Genomic DNA, 24,314 nt, shown 5'->3' on the forward strand with positions numbered 1-24,314 from the left:
TGCAGCTATTTTCTATTCTATAAAGTGAGTCCAGCCTCCGTGTACTAACATCACCGCAACTGGGCGACTCTTCTGTGCCTGGATCAAGCAATGGATGTGGCAATGCAAAATGAACAAGGGGCTCCTAAATACGACCTGGAAAGTCGCCCAACGACTCTGTACTTCGGTGACTTATTTGGGAGCAGTTTGCGACGTGTTTTGAGAATGTAACGTATACATAAGAAAAAAAAAAGATTTCAGCCTCTTGGAATTCTGCCCGCTGGATCATCAGCGCTGTAGTTGGGATTATTGATTTTTTTTTTTTTTTTGAAACCATGGTTTAAACAAGGAAGGATTAGAGCTGCTTTGCCCACTACTTGCCGGAGTGGAGAGGGCGTGTGTTGTGAGCGGAATAACCGGAGCTACAACTCTATGGGGTGGGCAAGGGTGTCCCGAGCGACGTTGTGATCTACAAACCGCATTGCTAACACAGAGGTAATGGAGCGCCTGCTGCAATCTTTGAGTAGATACTGGCTTTTAAATGATATCATGTTTTGGGTTTTTTTCTTTGCCAAATTACTTTCTCGTTGATGATGGAGCATAGAAACCGCACCGATTTTTTATTTCGGAACAGTTTTTGCGCCCTGCCTTGTGCATGTGAAATATTTGTCAATTGGCTTTATTTATTGTTTTTGACGGCGGTCTCGGCTGGCTTCACGAGTTGCAATGGATGTTTTTTGCACAACGTTCATTCCCAAGGACATCCTCGGTCTCCTCCGCCTGGCTCCCTCTTTTTAACGCGAGCGAATGTTATCACCGGCTGGATCCTGACCCTTATCTCCCCGGGTTGGCCGTAGAAGCGACATGGACCCAACGCCCATGGACCCAACGCCCATGGACCCAGCGCCCATGGACCCAGCGCCCATGGACCCAGCGCCCATGGACCCAGCGCCCATGGACCCAGCGCCCATGGACCCTGCGCCCATGGACCCAGCGCCCATGGACCCAGCGCCCATGGACCCAGCGCCCATGGACCCAGCGCCCATGGACCCAGCGCCCATGGACCCTGCGCCCATGGACCCAGCGCCCATGGACCCTGCGCCCATGGACCCAGCGCCCATGGACCCAGCGCCCATGGACCCAGCGCCCATGGACCCAGCGCCCATGGACCCTGCGCCCATGGACCCTGCGCCCATGGACCCTGCGCCCATGGACCCAGCGCCCATGGGCCCAGCGCCCATGGACCCTGCGCCCATGGACCCTGCGCCCATGGACCCTGCGCCCATGGACCCAGCGCCCATGGACCCTGCGCCCATGGACCCAGCGCCCATGGGCCCAGCGCCCATGGACCCTGCGCCCATGGACCCTGCGCCCATGGACCCAGCGCCCATGGACCCAGCGCCCATGGACCCAGCGCCCATGGACCCAGCGCCCATGGACCCAGCGCCCATGGACCCAGCGCCCATGGACCCAGCGCCCATGGACCCTGCGCCCATGGACCCTGCGCCCATGGACCCTGCGCCCATGGACCCTGCGCCCATGGACCCTGCGCCCATGGACCTTACGCCCTGGGGTTAGTTAGTAAGATGTGCTTCAATGGGCAATGACAACACTCTCACGCGAAATGTTAAACCGCCCCAGTTACAGCGGGCTTGCAATCGTTAGGGTCGAAGCTTTGAGCGGTGAAATATCTATCATTCTTGGGATTTATTATTTGGCCGCGGTGTTTCGCTGAGGGTTTCGCTTTCTGCCTGCAGTAAGTAAGCGAGTTCTCGGCAGGCAAGCGGCCGATTAATAATTCAGAGGTCTGTTTTAAATCAATACACTTAAGAGTTGATCTCCTGCTTCCTGCCACCCCTTTTAAGTGCCCACCCAAGCCTTGGCGTCGACAGAGCGGAGGAACTCGGTAGGTCAACTTTGAAAGAGGTATGGGGCTTCAGAGAAGGATGGGTTGGAAAGTTATGTATCCGCCGAGGCTTCTGCAGCTCCTTCCAGTCTTGTCTATTTGCTGCCGGTTAGTCCAACGGAGCAATGCGTGCACTACTGGGCGATGGAGGTTAGATGGCCCTTGCTCTGGTTCTGCTTTGTTGACTCCACCTGGATGGGTATTCTGTGTCAATGGGGAGTGCAGGGTATTGGCACCCTACCCTTCATCACGTTTGAAAGGGAGCGTGAACAGAAGGCAGGATTGGATGGGGGTTTCTTTGCAATGACTTGCACCCCTTCCCCACCCCCCAGCTTCAACATTTGAAGAAGTGGTGAATCTGTGGAATTCTTTGCCACAGAAGGCTGTGGAGGCCAAGCCAGTGGATATGTTTTTAAGACAGAGATAGATAGATTCTTGATTAGTACAGGTGCCAGAGGTTATGGAGAGAAGGCAGGAGAATGGGGTTAGGAGGGAGAGATAGATCTGCCATGATTGAATGGCGGAGTAGACTTGATGGGCTGAATGGCCTAGTTCTACTCCTATCCCTTATGACCTTATGGTTTCAGTGGTCACAGTGTAAATATAATGAAGCCCATTGGGATGAACTGCAAGACAACAATTGATGTCCATTATCATCTTCTACAACAGAGGAACCAACTTTAGGGTAATTGAGTGAATCAAAACAATATACAGTTGTGAAAGGAACTGCAGGGGAATCTGGAAGGGGGTGAATATGTTTGTATTTGTTTCCTGAGAGGCAAAGAGTTTCCAGTGGCTGTGGGTGGTAATTATGCCTCGGTCAATATTATCTTCTGCTAACAGTCTGCTTGGCGCCAGGAATGGTTCTTTATGATGAGAGTAAAGGCAATTATGATCTTCCATTGAATGAAGTGGCCAACAATAGTTTGCACTGGGCTTTCTGTTAGAGAAAATAAATATTATGATTAAAGAATGTTCTCTTTATTTTTATTTCTTCTCTGTTTTCAGCATTTACTTGTTAGTACATTCTCAATTTGCTTTCAAGAGAGAGATAGATTTAGCTCTCTGGGCTAAAGCAATCAAGGGATATGGGGAAAAAGCAGGAACGGGGACCTGATTTTAGATGATCAGCCATGATCATATTGAATGGCGGTGCTGGCTAAAAGAGCCGAATGGCCTAATCCTGCTATTTTTCTCTGTTTCTCCCTTTCCCATAGGTGGGGCAGACCTGTAGATTGTATGTAATCCGAATCTCCTCCCAATCAATCCCTTTTGTGTAGGGATTAGGCGTGGATCACGCTACCATTTGGAGCAAGATTCGTGCAGCATTTCTTTTGTTAGTTTGGATTGTCTATATCTTTAAAAACAAATCTCAAATTCAATATTTTAAATGCCAACAATTCATAACCTGACGAGCTAATAACACAAGGCATTTCTGACGTTGTTCTAATTCTCAAAGAAATATGTGATCGTTCAGTTTGATGAATGGTTGAAAGATTGAAAGTAAATGGTGTTCAGAGGGTGGCCGAGGTTTCATTGTAAAATATGTTATTACGAGATATTGTAAAGGGGCAGAATGCAACAAGGAAGGCAGACAGTATATTGCCATTCATTTTAACAACATTTGAATGCAGGAGTGAAGACGCCTGTTTGCAATTACAGCCAAGCTTGGTGAGAGCCCATTTGGGGCACTGTGTACAGATCTGATCTATCTACCTCAGGAAGGAAATGCTTGCAATAGAGGAGGGTGCATTAAAGTTCCACCTGAGTTATCCTTGTGAAGAGAGTTTTGTCCTAAGAGGAAATAGGGCACAGGCTTTTGAGAAAAATAAGAGGCAATATTGCTATGGATTCCTTACAGAGTTTGACAGGATGGATGATGCTTCCCACTGATGGGGCATCTGGAACCAAGGGTCAAAATCACAAAGGATGTTGTTCTGAGATGACAAGAAATTTCTTCGTCCGGATTGTAATGAATATTTGGAATTCTCTATGTGAAAGGCTGTGGAGGTTCAGTGCTGAGTACATTTAAGACAGAGATCAATAAGTTTTTAGATATTAAGCAGATCAAAGAATATGGAGTTAGTGCAGGAAAATGCACTTAAGTGAAATATTGGCACAATCATATTGAAAGGTGGAGTAGTCATGAATTACTTCTTTTGTTTGTTATATTCCAATGTAACACAAAAGTAAATGTACTACCAGCTACAATACTGTTTGTAGGAGTGCACGTATTTAGTTTAGTTAATATTTTTGTTTAGTTTAGAGATACCGCGCTGAAAAAGGCCGTGAGTCTGCGCCGACCAGCGATCCCCACACACTAACACTATCCTACACAACTAGGGAAAATTTACAATTTTACTGAAGCCAGTTAACCTACAAACCTGTACATCTTTGGAGTGTGGGAAGAAACCGGAGCACCCAGAAAAAACCCATGCAGGTGACAGGGAGAACGTACAAACTCCATGCAGACAGCACCCATGGTCAGGATCGAACCTGGGTCTCTGGTGCTGTAAGGCAGCAACTGTACTGCTATGCCCATTCCTGCATTTATTTCCTGCATCATAATAGTAAATGCAGTTTAAAGGTGCATATAGACATTGGGATATCCTGAAAATTGTTTTGGACAAATGTAAGTTTTGTCTGTTTTACAAGGCGGAGTCTGACAATCCAAAGAACCCACTGAAGAGTTTCATGAAATTGCTATTTCTGTCATCTAGAGAACACATCTCAGCACTTGAAGCAGTATTTAAGAACTCTATATTTCTAGTTGTATTGTTTGCCTTCAAATGAAACTGTAGAATCATAGAGTCATACAGCACAGAAAGAGGCCCTTCAGCCCAAGATGGCCATACTAACCGAGATGCCCCATCTACACTCGTCATAGCAGCCCAGTTTGGCTTATATCCCTCTAAACCTTTTCACATCCATGTAAATGAAAGGAGGGGATGGAATGTGAGGTGATACTAGTCCATGGAGTCTTCTTCTTTTGTGTCCATCATCTATGTTTCAAATGATACCTCACTGTCATCGTCCATCCTGAAAAGGGTGCAAGCTTCCGGCGACAATCAGTGGGAGCCATCACTTGTACAGTAGACGATGGTGGTAGCAGAATTAGCTCAGGACACTTCCAGTTTCCAGCCCCGTGACGTGGATGCTTCTGCCATGGGGCCGTCCATGGGGCCGTCCATGGAGTGAGCAGTTGAATAGTGATGCTCATGGTGGCTGGGCTGGGTCACAGTGTATCTGGCAGGATACAAAGTTGTTGGTAAAACAATCCGAATAGAAAATTAAAATAGACCTGCTGAGAGAGATTATGTGTACCTAGAGTGCTCTCAATATTGAAGGATATTATTCTGAAAGGACTGCCATGATCATACTGAATCTACAGAGCTGAGCTTGAAGGGGCAAATTGCTCACTCCTGTTCCTATATTCTATGTGTTCTATTCCTTTCAGCCTGTGGTGTTCAACAAATCCAGGTGACTTGACTATCCACGAACAGCTTCTGCAATCCATCTTAATTCCACCTATAAAGAAAGGTCTGAAGAAATATGTTTTGCACAGCCTTTGTGGCGTAAACTAATACAAACGCAGAACCTTTAACAGCTCTTACTTTCCATCTGCTTATGCCAAAGTGGGTTATGGAATTGAGGGATATTTAAGTTTTAGCAAAGGGAGGCAACATGTTATCAGTCTGATTTAGATTTAGAGATACAGCGCGGAAACAGGCCCTTCGGCCCACCGAGTCCGCACCGCCCAGCGATCCCTGCACATTAACACTATCCTACACACACTTGGGACAATTTTTACATTTACCCAGTCAATTAGCCTACATACCTGTACGTCTTTGGAATGTGGGAGGAAACCGAAGATCTCGGAGAAAACCCACGCAGTTCACGGGGAAAACGTACAAACTCCGTACAGACGGCGCCCGTAGTCAGGATCGAACCTGAGTCTCCGGCGCTGCATTCGCTGTAAGGCTGCAACTCTACTGCTGCGCCACCGTGCTGCCCGGTGACACCTGACACCTGCTCATCCAATTCTGAGTGTCAGGAAGTGTCCTGTATCTGAACATTGGTGAGATGAAATCATTATCTTCAATCACTACTACAAATTCAGCTTTCTGGCCACATCCATCTTCTTGGCAATTATCTGCAACAGTAACAAATGTTCTTGTTCTAACAGTGGGAAGTGCAGGCAGCCTTGAGAATCATTCTGCTTGTCTCATTGGTGTTCTATCTTCTTGACTTGAGGAAGCTGTCACTTCTTGACTCGTTTCAGTAGGATCTTGTGACATCGCTTCCACCATCTCCACTGTATCAGCTTTTGAAATACAATTATGAAGGGAATCAAGAGCAGGTGCTGAAGGGTATCAACCATGGTCTTATCTCTTGGCAGAGTAGGCACGAGAGGTCTAAGGCTTAATCCTGCTTCTATTTTGTTTGTTTATCATCACATAGCACATTAATACTCCCCTGTGTATCCCTTGTTAGACTTGGATGATTAATGTGTACACTTGTAAAGTTTCTCTTGGTATTTTTACACCATAACTTTGCACTGTATGTTTTAGCAATCTCTCCAACATTCCATTTCTGAAGGTCATATTTGAGAGGTGGCATTCACACAACTCTCTCCTGTTTCTCACCACACCTTGAGTCATAATATTCTTGTGTCTCAACTGCCTCTCTTCCACACCCCCCTGCTCAAGGTGTAAGAATCATGTTCTGAACATTGTTATATTAGGAACTTGGTAAAAGTATAGCCCATCATGGAAGGTGGGATTATTTTCTAATTTAACTCTTTGCTACATTGTTGAAAGATCTGAAGAAATATGCTTTGTGGCGTAAACTAGTGCAAACTCAGAACCTTTAACAGCTCTTAGTTTCCATCAGCTTACACCAAGTGGGCTATTTAATTGAGGGATATTTAAGTTTTAGCAAAGGAAGTCAACATATTATCAGTCTGACTTCTGTTGTTAGGTCTGAAGAAATATGCTTTGCATAGGCTTTGTGGCGTAAACTTAAATAAACTATGCAGCGGAAACTAATACCTATTTCTTCAATGCTGACAATTCGTACCGATTTCCCCAAAACACCAGTTGGCGATGTTATGGTGAAATAAGTACACGCTTCATACCATTTTGTCTCATAAAGTGCTAAAGTAATATTGAACAAAATTATAGAATCAAACCTAGTCCTTCTAGTAAGCCATGCTTTGATGTAATGTAAAAATCAACATGTTTCATCTCATGTGACAACCTGTGAGGACTAAAATAGTCTCAATAACAATTTGGTGCTCTTTGGAATGGTCTTGTTGGGATTTCCGAAGAGAGCTTTATTTGGCTCTTTCCAGACAATCCCAGAGCATAAACAAAATTTATGGCAATCATCTTCATGCTCACAATACTAAAATGTTCAGTATGAAAACGTTGTCTGCTCAATCTTCTTAATCAGTCCCTCCAGCACAAGGATAACTTGCTCCTACTGTGAGGTGACTAATGTGGGACCTTTGGGGCAGGTGGGTGTGCGTTTTGTTAGGAGGTGTTTTTCTTCTGCTCTTTTTGTAGGCTTTTGGGTGCTCCTGATTCATGAACTGGAAGTTTTCAATACCATTCTGAATATTCCTCCTCCACTTTGATGAAACACTGGGCTAGGGATTCAGAGGGGTCTGTGGGGATGTTGAATTTTATAAACGCATCCTTGAATCCTTTCCCCTGCTTTGGGACTCAATGGAAATGGCGGTGGAAGCACTGTCTTTGAATGTGGTTTAAGGAGGTGGTAGATACATGCTTGAGAAGGAAGGGGTCGAGAGGAGGTTGGGAATGAAAAAACAATATTAGAGTCAAGTCAGCCATGATCTTATTAAATGGCAGAAGTGGCTTGAGGGGCCAAATGGTCAGCTCCTGTGCCTTTATTGTATGTTTATGTTTCTACAATCTATGCCAGCATGAATGTGTATACACAGATGTTCCAGACTTGGAATGTATCATCCATAAACAGATCATGTGTTTATATTCCACACGAAATCCCTTTATCTTGTCCTAACTATTCCCTCATTCCTAACACATACATTTATCTAACTTTCCATTAAAGGTGTTCCATCCTGTTGGACTTCAGAACTGTAAATGGGAGCGGTTCCAAATTCTCATTATTGTCCTGGCTTTTGTTCATGGGATTTGTTCAAGTCTGTCTGATTTGCCACAACTATTAGACTCCCCATATATACTACATGCACAATCTCTAGTATCAGCTTGCTCAGTAATTTACCCGAACGGAAATGCCGTTCCCAGATAAATAGTTGAACAAGGAGTTTGATCAGAGCTTGTTAGGAGTTCATGCAGAAAAATACCAACCTTTAGATGTGTGTAGATATTGAATGAGTCATAAAGCAACGGATTTGAAGCATTGATTTGAAAGCACTAATAATGTTAACATCATTTACACAGATTGACGTGCACAGTAATATATTAAGTTTACTCACCTTGGGAAAAATAGACTACCATTTTCACAGCCTCAGGGCGTCCAAAGGGTTTTGTAGTCAATTAAGTACTCTTGATGTATAGCCATTGATGGTATCTGATAAATGGTTTTTTCTTGAGCATTTCTCCCTTTCCAATTTCCTTTCACCAACCTCTGACATTATTCCTTCCTCGACACGAGTGGCATTGCACACACCTGGCATTGGGGAAGGGGTTTGTGTGGTGCATGGCTACAACCACGACACTGGCAAGTTGGCAATTGCTCTGATTTCCAGTGAGATTCACCAAATGCTCATCTCCAAGAAGATGGACTGTTATCCCTTGACCTTCCTGCTGTCGTTGTTATATCCAGCAAAACCTTGTGCAGTAACTCAGATATAAATGAATGTCTCGACCCTAAAAAATGAATCCATTAGCACCCAATTTACATGTGTAAATCACACAAAAGTTATTTTTGACTTGGGGTATGTCGTCTCGGCATTCATTTCAGGGTGAAATCATGCCCTTTAGCACAGGAACTTCCATGTGTAATTCATATTGTCATGTCTGACATTTCCCCAGCATATGTAATGATATCACAGTCGACACTATATCTTTATCAACAATAATCTGGGTGCAACCCAAAACCTTGCTTGAACAGTCATTAAAAAGCTAGGACCACATTGCATTGCGATCACCAGTGAGACATTTAAAGGCAAGAAAAACAGTTCCTGTTTTGCAGTCAGTAACCCGACTTGCTAAGCCTTTCCAGTTTAAAAAAAATCTTATTTTACTCTCGATGTGAGTGAAAAGATTCTGCCAATCTCAGGATTGTTGCCAAGTTTCATGCTAGCCTATTCTGAGTGGACATGAGCTATTGTTAGTATAGTAAGACCTGAGTAATCTCCTGGACAAGTTTCGATCGCCTAGCTTGGGGTCAGAGAGGAATTTCCCGGATTTTTTTCCCAAATTGGCCTGAGTTTTTATCCGGTTTTTCGCCTCTCCCAGGAGATCACACGGTTCTTTTGGGTGGGAAGAAGGGCGATAGTGGGAAGGGGGTTGGGGTAGGATCAGCCATGTTCGTATTGAATGGCGGAGCGGGCTCGAGGGGCCGGTTGGCCTACTCCTGCTCCTATTTTCTTGTGGTCTTGAGTTTGCATCATGACTGCTTGGAGTGTTCTTTTCCACTCACTATCTCCATGTTTTAGCAGGGATTGGACCTAGCTCTGTAAGATTGAATCAGACTTCAGTGGGAAGGAGCGTTCGTTTGCATTTTGAAGTGTTGTAGTGGGGTTTTGGGATTCTTAAGGATGCTTCCTTTATGAGGAAATGATTAAATATTCTCCAGTTGCTTTAACTGCTAGTTATATCTCCCCGGTGTCTTCCTAAAGGGAAGTGTTTAGTGGTCTTTGGGGAAGAAACTGCCTGTGGTTCATTCCTCTCCAAGATACTCATCATTTGGGTAAATACAGATTTATGTGTGTCGTTTGGAGCTGTAAGGAGGATATGATCAAGACTGAATAATGTTTAAACTGAAGTTCCTGAGAAGGAAGAGAAACCTGAAAGTTAAGACCGTCTCAGAGCCTTGGGTCAGGGGTAGAGACTTGAGTTTCATGTGAATAAATACATAACTTGCAGAGAGGTACAAGAAATACATAGTCTTTTACCCAAGGTATGGGAATCAAAACAAGAGGACAAATGTTTAAGGAGAGAGCGGCAAGATTCAATACAAACCTAAGGGACAATCTTTTCACTCAGAGGGCGGCGGGTATATAAGGGTCTACCAGAGGTGGTATTCGAGGCAGGTACTCTAGCAGCATTTAAATGACATTTGGACAGGTACAGACATAGGAAATGTTTAGAGAGATTTGGGCCAATCACAGGCAAATGAGACTGACTTAGATAAGTCATCTAGATCGGCATGGACAGTTTGGGCCGAAGGGCCTGTTTCCATGCTGTATCACTATGACTCCATAACTTGTTGAAATATTAGAGATAGACACAAAATACTGGAGTAACTCAGCGGGACAGGCAGCATCTCTGGATAGAAGGAATGGGTGATGTTTCGGGTCGAGACCCTTCTTCAGACTTAATATTGACTCAGACTTGAAATATTACCTGACCATTCGTTGAGGAAAGATGGTCGCATAGGACAAAGTACAAAAGACAAAAGATGTATGGGGAGAAATTGGACCTTGTTAATTAGAGCTGCATCTGTCATCTGCCAGATGGCTTCAAGTCAGTTGGATCACTGACTGGAAATATGGGAGTGGGTGCAATGGCAGCCAGCATCCCTGCACATCAAGGGAAGAGGTGGGGGTGGGGGGGGGGGGGGGGGGGGGGGACTCTCAACCACTGCACATGGAGCAGATGATCATGGATAAATTTTGATGGATATGTCCTGGAGACAAAGGTTTGTCCTAAAGCCCATGTGGTTTTTGACCTTATGAATCTTGTTACTTATTTCATCGCAGTAATGGTAGGCCATTTAGAACGGAGATGAGGAAAAACTTTTTCAGTCAGAGAGTTGTAAATCTGTGGAATTCTCTGCCCCAGAAGGCAGTGGAGGCCAATTCTCCGAATGCATTCAAGAGAGAGCTAGATAGAGTTAAGGATAGTGGAGTCAGGGGGTATGGGGAGAAGGCAGGAACGGGGTACTGATTGAGAATGATCAGCCATGATCACATTGAATGGTGGTGCTGGCTCGAAGGGCCGAATGGCCTCCTCCTGCACCTATTGTCTATTGTCTAAATGCAACCCGGTTCCAGGTGTCAGCTGTGCATTCTGGCAAAGTGTACTAACTGTTGATTGGCTTCTTTCTGGCACCTATTAATCGCTCATGGTCATTATAACACAGCTGCAAGTTATGGGCGGCATAGTGGCACAGCGGTAAAGTTGCTGCCTCACAACGCCAGAGACCTGGGTTTGATTCTGACTACAGGTGCTTGTCCGTACGGAGTTTGTACGTTCTCCCTGCGACCTGCGTGGATTTTCTCCGGGATCTCCGGTTTCATCCCACACTCCTCAGACGTACAGGTTTGTGGGCTCATTGGCTTGGTATAATTGTAAATTGTCCCCAGTGTGTGTAGGATAGCGTTTGTGTACGGGGTGATTGCTGGTCGGCGCGGAATCGGTGGGCCGAAAGGCCTGTTTCCACACAGTCTCTAAACTAAAACTAACCTTTAATGCAAGCTTTCTGTAGGTCATGTAAGTGTCTGTGGAATCATTTTGGAAACATTTCTTTTGGAACATGCATCTCATGATTTGCATTATTCTTTTGAGTTTTGGATTTTTATTTAATGAAAAATATTACATTTTCATGGTAGAAATAAGCACACTGCTGATTCATTGGGTATTCATCGACCCATAACATTGTCCTGAAAGGTGGTAAATCACTTGGCATTATCTTCAATTAGTATGTGACCATGGTACCTACTCACAGATACTGTTAAGTGGCAAATATTCTTCTGACAGTTTGTTGCATTAAATTCCATCCTTCAGAGCGATCTTGCAGTCAACATGAAGAACATAATGTATTTGTGTTTTGAGGAGATGCAAACGTCGCAATAATAATAATAATAATATATTCCTTTATTCGTCCCACACCGGGGATATTTACAGTGTTACAGCAGCAAAGTGGATAGCAAGAGAGCAAGAGATCATTCATTATAAATAAAAGATACATAAATTGTCATCAGTTTCCGTGTGTTCTTAGCTGTTATTGTTGACTCGTCTGCTGGGAGGAGTGCTGGTTGTGCAGTCTCACAGCAGCAGGAAGGAAGGACCTCCTATATCTCTCCTCCACACACTTGGGGTGAAGGAGTCTGTCACTGAAGGAGCTACTCAGTGCAGTGACAGTGTCCTGCATGGGGTGGGAGTCGTTGTCCAGCAGCGATGTTAGCTTTGCCATCATCCTCCTCTCTCCCACCGCCTGCACTGAGTCGAGGGGGCAACTCAGGACAGAGCTGGCCTTCCTGACCAGCTTGTCGAGTCTCTTCCCTTCTGCCGCTGAGATGCTGCTGCTCCAGCAGACCACTCCATAGAAGATGGCCGATGCAACCACCGTGTTGTAGAGGGTCCTTAGGAGTGCCCCCTGCATTCCAAAGGACCTGAGTCTCCTTAGCAGATAAAGTCTGCTCTGGCCCTTTCTTTATAGCGCATCGGTGTTTTCGGTCCAGTCCAATTTATTATTGAGGTAGACACCCAGGTACTTATAAGAATCCACCCTCTCGATGTCCATTCCCTGGATGTTCACCGGTATCGGGGGGGACCTGACTGCACCTGTGGAAATCTACCACCATCTCCCTGGTTTTCCCCACGTTAATCCGGAGGCAGTTCCGCTGGCACCATTCCACAAACTCCTTGATCAGTTCTCTGTATGCCCTGTCATCGTCGCCCGCGATGAGGCCGACGATGGCAGAGTCGTCAAAGAACTTCTGTAGATAGGAGTCTGCAGAGATGTGCCTGAAGTCCGCAGTGTACAGGGTGAACAAGAATGGAGCTAGCACAGTTCCCTGCGGAACCCCAGTGCTGCAGACCACCCTGTCCGAGACCAGGTCCTTTGTCCTCACATACTGTGGTGAGGTAGTCCAGAATCAGGATGTGAGGTGGTGATCCACTCCTGTGCGCTCCAGCTTGTCCCCCAGAAGCCCCGGCTGGATGTTGTTGAATGCACTGGAGAAATCAAAGAACATGATTCTCACAGTGCTATCCGGCCTCTCCAGGTGTGAGAGAGCTCTGTTCCGCAGGTAGATGATGGCATCCTCCACCCCGATGCGAGTCTGGTAGGCGAACTGCAGCGGATCAATTGATGGTCTCACCAGGGGGCGGAGATGGGCGAGGACCAGATGCTCCAGTGTCTTCATCAGGTGTGATGTCAGTGCCACCGGCCTGTAGCTGTTGAGCTCCTTCGGGTGCGGCGTCTTTGGTACCGGTACCACGCAGGATGTTTTCCACAGCTGTGGAACTCTCCCCAGTTTCAGGCTCAGATTGAAGATATGCTCCACTATTCCGCACAGCTGGTCTGCACAGGACTTGAGCCTCGAGCTGATGCGGTCCGGACCAGCCGCCTTCCTCGCATTGATCTTCCTGAGCTCATTTCTCACCTGGTCTGTGGAGAAAGACAGATTGGAGCACAAGGGCTGGGTGCTCAAGGGTGTGAGAGGAGGAGGGGTGTGGGGGGGGGGGGGGGGGGGGGGGCTGGTGTGGGGGGAGGAGGTGGGGGGAGGAGGTGGGGGTGGTGGGGTTGGGGCAGGAGAAGCAGAAGCAGTGGGTGGTGACTGTGACCCAAGTGCTGTGGGAGGGGTAATAGTGTGATAAGTGATGAGATGTTAATCGTCTGTTTGATTTCTCACATTCTATGATTAATATGCTTTCAGCTCATTAGACATGAGACACATTTTCATCCTGCAGCTCTTCCAAAGCACATAAAGGTCTGGCAAAATCAAGGTGACTTTTACATGGTGCAAATATAACATTTCCTTTGTTTAGTCTGATTTCTATAACCAATGACTGAGAAAGAAAAGTTTGAAGTTCTGTTCATCACATCTATCAAAATATTTCACGCACACCGCAGTGATGGTTACGTGATGCAAATAATAAATTTTAATGTTAGTTTCTTTGTTCGTTATTGCTTTTGCATCTCTTACATGGTGTGTTGGCTCACCAGCTCAGAGCATGGCCAGGCATCTTGACTGCTTGAAGGGCTTATTTGCTTCTGTTGAACCCCATGAAGCGTGAGATGGATGTGATGACTGTAATGAGGAACTTGCCACATGGACACACTGCATGGGTATCACACTGTGGCAATAGCTAACGCGTTCTAAACTCATTGGCAATTAAGCCGTGTCACCGGATGTGTTATGGGCTCTGATTCCAATTTTATTTTTGTTGCACAATTTCACCAACATCATATTTTCACTCATTGAGTATTTCTGTGTACTAAATAACTAAAGGATCAATGTGTGATTCACTCCCAAAGCGTGGTGTGTAACATGGCAAACATTTATTCTGGTGAATTTGTGAAGATATATATGATTATGAGACATAAAGCAGAATTAGGCCATTCAGCCCATCGAGCCTGCTTTGCCATTCGATCATGGCTGATCTATTTCTCCCTCTTGCCTCATTCTCCTGCCCTCTCCCCTAACCTCTGAAGCCTCTACTAATCAAGAACCTATCAATATCCTCTTCAAAAATACCCAAACAACAGCCGTCTATGGCAATGATTTCCACTGATTCACGCTCTGGCTAAAGAAATTCCTCCTCATCGCCATTCTAAAGGTACATCCTTTTATTCTGAGGCTGTGTCCTCTGGTCCTAGATTCTCCAATTACAGGAAACATCCTCTGCACATCCACTCTTATTTAGGCCTTTCAGTAGGTTTCAGTGAAATTCCTCCTCATCCCTCTAAACCCCAGCGAGTGGAGGCATAGACTCCTCTGGACTCTCTCCAATGCCAACACATCCTTCCTCAGATATGGGGTCTGGAACTGCTCACTAAGGAGTACTAAGGAAACTAAGGAGCTGATTGTGGACTTTAGAAGGGCTCAACATCCAAGGACGTACACGCCACTAGAGATAAATGGGTCTACTGTGGATAGGGTGGGCAGTTTTAAATACTTGGGAGTCCACATCAAAGAGGATCTGACATGGGCAATGCATATTGCCGCACTGGTGGGCAAGGCAAAGCAGCGCCTTTACCACCTTAGACTGCTGAGGAAATTCAGAGTGTCTCTGAGGATCCTTCATTGCTTCTACTCTGGGGCTGTAGAGAGCATCCTGTCCGGCAACATTACAGTCTGGTTTGGGAACAGCTCTGCCCAGGACAGGAAGGCCCTGCAGAGAGTAGTGCGTTCGGCAGAACGCACCATGGGAACTACACTTGCCCCCCTGCAGGACCTATACATCAGGAGGTGCAGATCGAGAGCAAGCAAGATTATGAGGGACCCCTGCCACCCCAGTAACGGACTGTTCCAGATGCTACGGTCCGGCAAGTGCCTCCGCTGTCGCGCTGTGAAAACGGAGAGGATGAGACGGAGTTTCTTCCCACAGGCCATCAGGACTGTTAACTTTTATAACTCCAGGGACTAAATTTTGTCTTCTCTATATTAACTTTATTTATATGCTGTAACTGTAATTCTTTATTGTGCACAATCCGCAGGCATTGCCACTTTCATTTCACTGCACATCGTGTATGTGTATGTGACAAATAAACTTGACTTGACTTGACTTGTCTTGACAGTATGAAGTACTGACATGACTTTTTCCTTGATGCATGGTTTCCATCTTCCCAGTGACTCGGGAAGGAAGACTTGCAATTCGATGTGTTAACATATGCATTGCAGTTATTGTTATATGCCAAAAATAATGTAATATTTTAGTTCGAATTCCATGGCCTCGTGAGTCTGCTGAACAGTACCAGAGGGTCAGGAGAGAACTAGATCATAATACATGATAGACACAAAAAGCTGGAGTAACCCAGCGGGACAGGCAGCATCTCTGGAGAGAAGGAATGGGTGACGTTTCAGGTCGAGACCCTTCTTCAGACAACCGAAGATAGACACAAAAAGCTGGAGTAACTCAGCAGGACAGGCAGCATCTCTGGACAGATGGAATGGGTGATGTTTCGGGTCGAGACCCTTCTTCAGACATAATGTTCATTGATTCAAAGACAATTCTGCAACATGAAGAAACATTTCTTCCTATATCTCAGACTGTGCTGGGAAAACAAAAATTGCAGCATAATTTTTTTAACAGAGTGATGGGAAATTTGCCTCAACAGAATATTTTCTCAAAAGGCATATCTTATAAATATTGTATCTGCTCCACACTGAGGGAGATGGCCAATGGTGATTTTGGTTGTCACTGCACCTTTGAGGGGTTTTTAATGGTATCTGCAGATTTGGCTGAGTTGACAGGAGCCCTCTTCACACAGATGGTGTGGAAAATATATTATTCGTCTACTTTTTCAATCCACTGCTGATGATGTGGTGGGTGCTGGGAGAGAGTGCTGCAGCTCCTTACAGATTTCCCTAAAGAGAACTGCGAACTTTGTTGCTAGAGAAGATTTCAGAGGGTGACACCGAGAATCAGTGAGAATGGAAAATCAGCCTGCAGAAGAGAAATGAAGTGCGGGGGAAAAGGATTTTAAATGGTCAGTCAGCGGAAGGAAAACATACGAGGTCAAATACCTGCCTTGTGTGATGAACTTCTGACCCACAGGAAACTCCTACAAATTTAAGCACTCAACATAGTGAAGAGAATGCATAGGTTGTGAACTTGTGCGCAAACTTCACGGAGTTCCAAAACTTCTCCCATTCACAAAAAACAAAAACAAAAAAATGTAAATCTTGCACGGGCTTGTTGACTTCACAAATCACTGAGTTATTCTCCCAGGGGATGTAACGTTGAGTGTACATGACCTCAAGTGTGCCCCTCTGTGTGTTGCTGCTGTCACTTTTTCCTCGTGCCAACAAAATGATCTGCTAGCTGCGTTTAATGAGGACAAGGGCAGTCCTACCTTTGAGAGTGTAAATGTGAGAAATGGATCAGACACTGTTGGTGGAGGGAACTATGGTGGAGGGAATGCTGTTGTTGATGTATAAGGAAGACGGCACTGGTGTGGTCCTGACCTGAAACGTCACCCAGAGATGCTTCCTGACCTGCTGAGTTGCTCCAGCATTTTGTGTCTATCTTTGGTATAAACCAGCATCTGTAGTTCTTTGTATCGGCATTTAAAGGCAATGTGCTGGGCAAGTTTTATTTTACACAAAGAGTGATGAGTGCCAGGGGTAGTGGTGGAGGCAGATACGATGGTGGCATTTAAGAGGCTTTTGGATATCACTGGTGTGGAAAATCTTGGAACTGATGCGATGAAGATGTAGCTAGAAATATGCGATGGATTGATAGTGAGATGGGTGAGATGAGGTGGAGTAAAGAGAGCTGTGGGGGAGTGTTGGCTTGCATTCGATCAATATCCATTACCCTCGGAAACAAATCACAAGAAAACCAAGTGGCAGACTCAGAGAACAAACCATCTTCCTAACTTTACCTTTCTCTCTCTTTCCCCCCCACAGCGTGCAGTTATGGCTGAAAAGCCGCTTGATGCCAGCTGTGTGTCAATTGCTCTCGAAGACACTGTATGCAATGGAGGGACCCAGGACGCGCCTCTCCTCACCACACACCTGAAGAAGGTGGAAAACCATATCACAGAGGCCCAGCGATTCTCCCACCTCCCCAAGCGCCCTGCAGTGGACATTGAATTCAACGATATCTCCTACTCTATAAGGGAGGGTCCTTGTTGGAAGAAAAAAGGTAGGGGAAATTTCGTTTTGCTGCTTTGTTTCTTTTAGGATGGCGATTTTGATATATTCCCAGGATACATAAAGAGAAAAGTAAGCTATTCATACCCAACACTAAAAGACACAAACTACTGGAGTAACATAGCGGGTCAGGCAGCATCTCTGGAGAACATGCATAGGCAATGTTTTGGGTCAAGACTGTAGACGGGTCCCAATGCAAAGCATTGCCTGTCCATATTTTCCAGAGATACTGCCTGACCTGCTTAGTTACTCCAGTACTTTGTGTCTTTTTTTGTTGTTGTAAACCAGCATTTGCAGTTCCTTGTGTCTATGCACCCTTAACACTGTCTGCCTTTTCATTTCCACCATATTTTCATTTGCGATTCTTAATCCCACAGCTTTGTGCTCTGGCTCAGTGAAAACTCAGTCAAAACTGTTTTTGGCCCTGTGGAAGAGTGAGTTCCATTATCCCTATGCCCTTCATTTGAAGGGCTACTTCTTAGTATCTGGCCTGTGACAAGATTCAATTAGAATCAACCGAAGTGAACAAAGATATGGTGTTATCGTCTGATCCAACATAATCCTCTGTTCAATCTATCATTAATAATGGATGGCGTTTCAGTGCAAAATATCTTGAGACAGATATTTGGAAGGAGAACATCCGCTCTGACTTTATTTTTGTGTTGGCCAAATGTGGGACATTTTGCAGAAAATAGTTATATTTTTGAAGCTTTGAGAAATTTTGATTTATTTTTCTAGGAGCGGGCAAAACATTTTCTGAAAGATTGGAAAGGCTATTCAAGGGTCCGAGAAAAAAATTCAAATGTGCAATTATTCCATGACTCTTCAGAGAAAATTAATGGGCCTTTATTTTTCTTAATTCGCATTCATAACATGGTTTGAGAAACTCAGTACAATTTTCAGAAAACATCAAACTAGGAAAGACTGCTATCTTGGAAGAAGAGATTCAAAAAACATAGAATGCATTGGATGAAATATGTGAGTTTGGAGGTTGGTACTTGGGGAAGGAGGAAGAGTTTAATATGGACCAATGTAAAATACTGGCTGAAGGAAGACAAATTTTTTTCTTCACGTTCATCCATTGAGATCTGGACCATGAGAAAGCTGGCATTTATTGCCTGTCCCTAATTGTGCTCGTCTTTCTCAGCTGCTGCAGTCCTTTGATGAAGTTACTTCTACATTATATTGTGGGGAGTTCTAAAATTTAGACCCATGACTATACTTCTTGATCAGGGAAGTGTGTGACTGGCAGGAGAACTTGGAGATAGCGGTGCCTCTGTGCCCTCACTGCCTTTGTGCTTCTGGGTGGTAAAGAAACAATCTCCATGAAGTTTTTGAAATCTCCAAGAGTGAAGCCAATAGAGGACCAAGCACCTCTGCTGAAATGCTCAACATCCAATTGAATGGAATAGCAAACCTCTTAAGTATAGCTACCTGGGGTATAGAAGGATGGGGGGGGGGGGGGGGGGCTCATTGAAACTTCCCAAATAGTGAGAGGCCTGGATAGGATGGATATGGAGAGGATGGTTCTACTCATGGGAGAGCCGAGGACCAAAGGCCATCGCCTTAGAATAAAAGGACGTACCTTTAGAAAGGAGATGAGGAGGAATTTCTTTAGTCAGAGGGTGGTGAATCTGTGAAATTCTGGGAAAGATAGATCAGCCATAATTGAATGGTGGAGGAGACTTGATGTGCCGAATGGCCTAATTCTGCTCCTAGAACTTATGAACTTATGAGCTTGCAATTATATAGCATCTTTATTATGGTAAACAGTTTAACAGAACATTATTGTACCCAACTTGACATTGAACCACTAAAGGAGATAATGAAGCAAGCAACAGCTAACTGTGGCTTGGGGGTTAGCTTAGGGATAGAATTCCTTTCCTGGGATAAGCAAACGACATGATGAGAAGATTAAACTGAAGAATATGAAAGAAGGTAAAATAGAAAGAGCACAAAGATTAAGATGTGCAGCTAGGACAGGTTGTCGTGATCAGTACCCAGTAAAATCTAACTTGGATAAAGTTATGTTTGAACACACATTGCTTCTGACATATCCACATGGGACCAGTGAAACATTGAAAAAGAAAGGCTGATCTGAATTTCTCAGGTTTGAAGAAAGACCAGACTCTCTTAAACTTTTCACTGTGAAAAGGTTTTCAAAGATGGGAACTTACATGCCATGAATGATAAATAACAGAGTGAAAAACTAATCTGTAATATTATTATGTGGCAAACTTAAGGGGATCAATATTGAATCCTTTACTAGCTCTAACCAAAACTACCGTCAGGAAATTCTTCAATGATCAAGGGATAATCAACATGTGAAATAGATCCAGGATTATTGTTGGAGATAAAATCTTTGAAGCAACTATTTATATATTGCAATGCTGAACCTTTAGGATATTTCCAGCTGGATGAACTTCTATAGTGTGAAAAGTAACACGCAAATGTTTTGTGATCTGGTACTAATTTCTCAGTGTGTAACCACCACTCAAAGGTGGTTGCCTCTGATTTTTTTGTAGATCACAATGGAATTATCCCAAGTTATTTCTGCATCAGTGTTCTCCTCTGTGGCTATGCATTACCATAAGATGTGTAAAAAAAACCCCAAAAGTATATAAATAACAACTGTATATTTAATGATTTTGCTCACACCGAGATCTTCCCTTTACCGAGGTTTCCTTCTGCAGCTTATTAGTACTGGACCAGTCTTCAGATTTTATAGAGAGCACAGGAGATCTTCTCTTCCTTATGTTGATTATTAGTAGTGGGCTCATCTTCATGGAGAAGACCGGAGAACTTCTCTTCCTCAAACATTTAGACGGTACATGGATAGGACAGGTTTAGAGGGATATGGGCCAAAGACAGGCAGGTGGGACTAGTGTAGATGGGACATGTTGGTCGGCGTGGGCAAGTTGGGCCGAAGGGCCTGTTTCCATGGTGTATGCCTCTATGACTCTTATCCAGGTTATTGATATTGGGCCAATCTTCGAACTTCATAGAGAGGACTTTATAGATCTCCTACCTAGTGACATTGTTTGACAAAGCTTTGATTCCCACAGAATAGAGAAAATAGTTGACAAAATTGTTCCTGCTGGTTAAAATGTAACAATTGGTATTGGCTGATTAGTACATATGGATGTACACAGGTCTATTCAGGTTCAGTGTGTACTCAAATACTCTGAATGCCTGAGAGACTTTCAGGTAATTCACTATGGAGTAATCTGTGGCTGGCTGCCAGTAAATGTACCTCGTTGTGTCTGCTGAACTCACAGTAAGCCAAGCGAAATGATCAGCAATTTCATGCAATTGTAACTCGTAATGTGAACCTGATCTCGACTCTACACAAGCCTAACGACCTGCACACATTTGTATTCTTCTCCAGTGTAAAACCGTTCCCGAGTCAGAGTGTTTATTTCGCCTATGAAACTGAACAATGAAACTCTTACCAGCTGCAGCTTTGCATGCACATTAGATGCAACGACAACAAAAATAAATATATGATAAATGATCTGTAATTCTAAGCAAACTAAACCTTGCTCGAGCAAAAACCAAATTACTTAAAGCAACCATAGTAGAGAAAAGTCCATAGTGGTTTGGTGTAGGAAGGAACTGCAGATGCTGGTTTTAACCACAGATAGACACAAAAAGCTGGAATAACTCAGCGGGCCAGACAGCATCTCTGGAGAGAAGTAATGGGTGACGTTTTGGGCCAAGACCCTTCAGGGGAAAGGGAAACAAGAGATATAGATGGTGATACAGGAGATGGGTGATTTGGTGTTGAGCTAGGGTTGCGGTTGGGGCTGTACAGGCTGATTCATTGCAGATGGGAAGAAACTGCTCTTGAAACTGGAGGTATGGTTCGCAGGCTCCTGTACCACCATCTCGATGGTAGCAGCGAGATGAGAGTGTGGTCAGGGCGGTGTGGTCTTTGATGATATTAGATGCCTCTTGAAGCAGCACTTCCTGTAAATCCCTTCGATGGTGGGAAAGCCAGCACCAGTAATTGGCTGGAAAATGTTCACTACCTTCTGCAGCCTCCTTTGTTGTTCAGTTTAGAGACACAGCATGGAAAGAGGCCCCACACCGACCAGCAATCTCCGCACATTAACACTATCTTGCACAAACTAAGGACAATTTATATTTATACCAAGCCAACTAACCTACAAACCTGTACGTCTTTGGAGTGTGGGAGGAATCCAAAGATCTTGGAGAAAACCCATGCGGTCAGGGGAAGAATGTACAAACTCCATACAGACGGCACCCTTGGTTGGGATCGAACCTGGGTCTCTGTCGCTGTAAGTGCTGTAAGGCAGCAACTTAACCGCTGCACCACCGTGCCATACGTTATGTTGAATTACTTGTGCATAAAACCCTGGATATTCTAATGTTTTGAAATTCAGACATCTACAAATTGTTTCACCGCTGGTTGTTGACCTTCTGTCATATTTTGCCAACACATGTTGTACTTCGTATGGTATGATTTGTTTGAGTATGAGTTTCGTTTATTGTCACGTGTACCGAGGTACAGTGAAAGGCTTTTGTTGCGTGCTAACCAGTCAGCGGAAAGACAATACATGATTAGAATCGAGCCATTCACAGTATACAGATTCATGACAAAGGGAATAACGTGAATAACGTTTAGTATTTGCAGATTTGTCTGGGTAGCATGGAAAAAAAAGTTTCTTTGTACACATTAACAATAATAAACCAACAGCATAACACAAATTCAGATGCTTGATACAAGCATCAGGGAATTCTTGGGCATTGTTATCAAGATCTACCAGTTTAGTTTTGAAGAGAAGGGCTACAATAAGAAATCATTCAAACCTTAGTATAATATAGGAACAAAATTAAAAATAATAAATGCCACCCTTCTTCAAGCCTGCACCAGCATTCCATATCATGCCTGATCTCGGCCTCATCCAGTTGCCCAATTGATTCTCATACCCTCTAACTTAATTGATGTTCAAAAATCTCTCTGTCCTCCAAAGCAATTCTCAATGCCTGAGCCTTCGCAGTCCCCTGAGGTAAAGAATGCCAAAAATTTACAATGCTCCATATATCAAAATCCTTCCTTGCCTCAGTTGCACACTTAGCCTGAGATTATATCCAATGTTCGCAAGGGGAAAACAATTACTTGGCATCTTCCCCATGAATTCCTTGCAGAATCGTCCACGAGATAACCTCTCATTCTTTCAAACTCCACGTATTGCAGTTCCTTCACCCTCTTCTCTCCCCATGTACAAGTCCCTCTAACCAACAGTCGAACTAGTGAAGGAACTGACCCCAGAACAAGTAGATCCTTTCTTTATGTACAGATTCTGTAACTGCTTAAAGAACTACAAGAACACAACGTGTCCCTTGCTGCATGCTGTGTATTAACTTTTATCATCTCATGAACAAGCTCACTACGAGCCCTCTGCACAACATTTATTGCTGCAAAAAGAGCGTTTAGTTAAAGGAACCATAGAATTATATAAACCATTTGCCATCTCCTTTCCCACTCATTTAACATCTATTTGCAGACTCTTTGCCTCCTCCTCTAGCTTTGTACCATGAATCTTCGATACACTTATCTATTTAATAATCAATAATTATAAATTATATATAGGGAAGCACAGTAGTGCAGTGGTAGATTTGTTACCTTACAGCGCCAGAGACCAGGGTTCGATCCTGAGTACAGCACTCAGGGTTCGATCCTGTGTGCTGTCTGTACGGAGTTTGTACGTTCTCCCTGTGACCGTGTGGGTTTTCGCCGGGTGCTCCGGTTTCCTCCCACATTCCAAAGACATGCAGGCTTGTAGGTTAATTGGCTTCTGTAAATTGCACTAGTGTGTAGGATAGAACTAATGTGCAGGTGATCATTGGTCGGCGTGGACTCGGAGGGCTGAAGCGCTGTTTCCACGCAGTATCTCCAAACTAAAGCAAATCCATGAGATAACCTCTCATTCTTTCAAACTCCACGTATTGCAGTTCCTTCACCCTCTTCTCTCCCCATGGACAACTCCCTCTATCCCTGATGATCCCTATCCCAGGATGATCCCTGTTTCATCCTTCGAATAACAGCCTGACAACCTTAAAATAACCCACTATTCCCACCTACACTGTCAATTTAACTTGCCTGTGCTAATAAATATTAAGAGGCCCTCTGAGCCTCTTTTTATGGAACAACATTATTATGTGGTGTCTTGACAATGCATTTTGAAAAGTATGTTCTGACGAAGAGGTTGGTTACATGCACAAAACACCATTAGATCCATCAAAAGCAATTTTCCATTCCTAAATCACGCTGGCTCTCCCTCATCAGACTGAGTAGCCAGATTAACCAGTAATGCAGTTCTATGTATCATTCGTTAAGGTGACCAAGCCTCCATGGGGAAAAAAATAGATTTTTTTGGGCTTAGGCTGGTTTGGTGAGGGTATTCTTCAAAACCAGTGGTGCAATAGAGGGAGCCTGAACTCAACAGGAGCAAAAGCCAAGGCTGGAACACCAGGATACAGAATTAGGATGGGCCAAATCCCTAGAGAGTTTACAGAAAAGTCTGGGAACTATAGACCAGTGAGCTTCACTCACATCTGTGGTAGGCAGGTTACCGGAGAGAGGATTCTGAAGGGCAAGATATTATCTGTATTTGGATAGAC

General features: G+C 44.4%; 1 protein-coding gene across 1 annotated transcript in view; it reads left to right on the top strand.

Moving 5' to 3' along the window:
• Positions 1-24,314, top strand: part of abcg4a (ATP-binding cassette, sub-family G (WHITE), member 4a) — a 113,838-nt gene that overhangs the window by 17,484 nt on the left and 72,040 nt on the right. Inside the window, exon 2 of the mRNA XM_078427013.1 lies at positions 17,421-17,658. Within this exon, the coding sequence (XP_078283139.1) occupies positions 17,421-17,658 (238 nt within the window). The remainder of the gene's footprint in view (positions 1-17,420; positions 17,659-24,314) is intronic.

Source organism: Rhinoraja longicauda, chromosome 32 (genome assembly GCF_053455715.1).
Source record: "Rhinoraja longicauda isolate Sanriku21f chromosome 32, sRhiLon1.1, whole genome shotgun sequence".
NCBI lineage: Eukaryota > Metazoa > Chordata > Chondrichthyes > Rajiformes > Arhynchobatidae > Rhinoraja > Rhinoraja longicauda.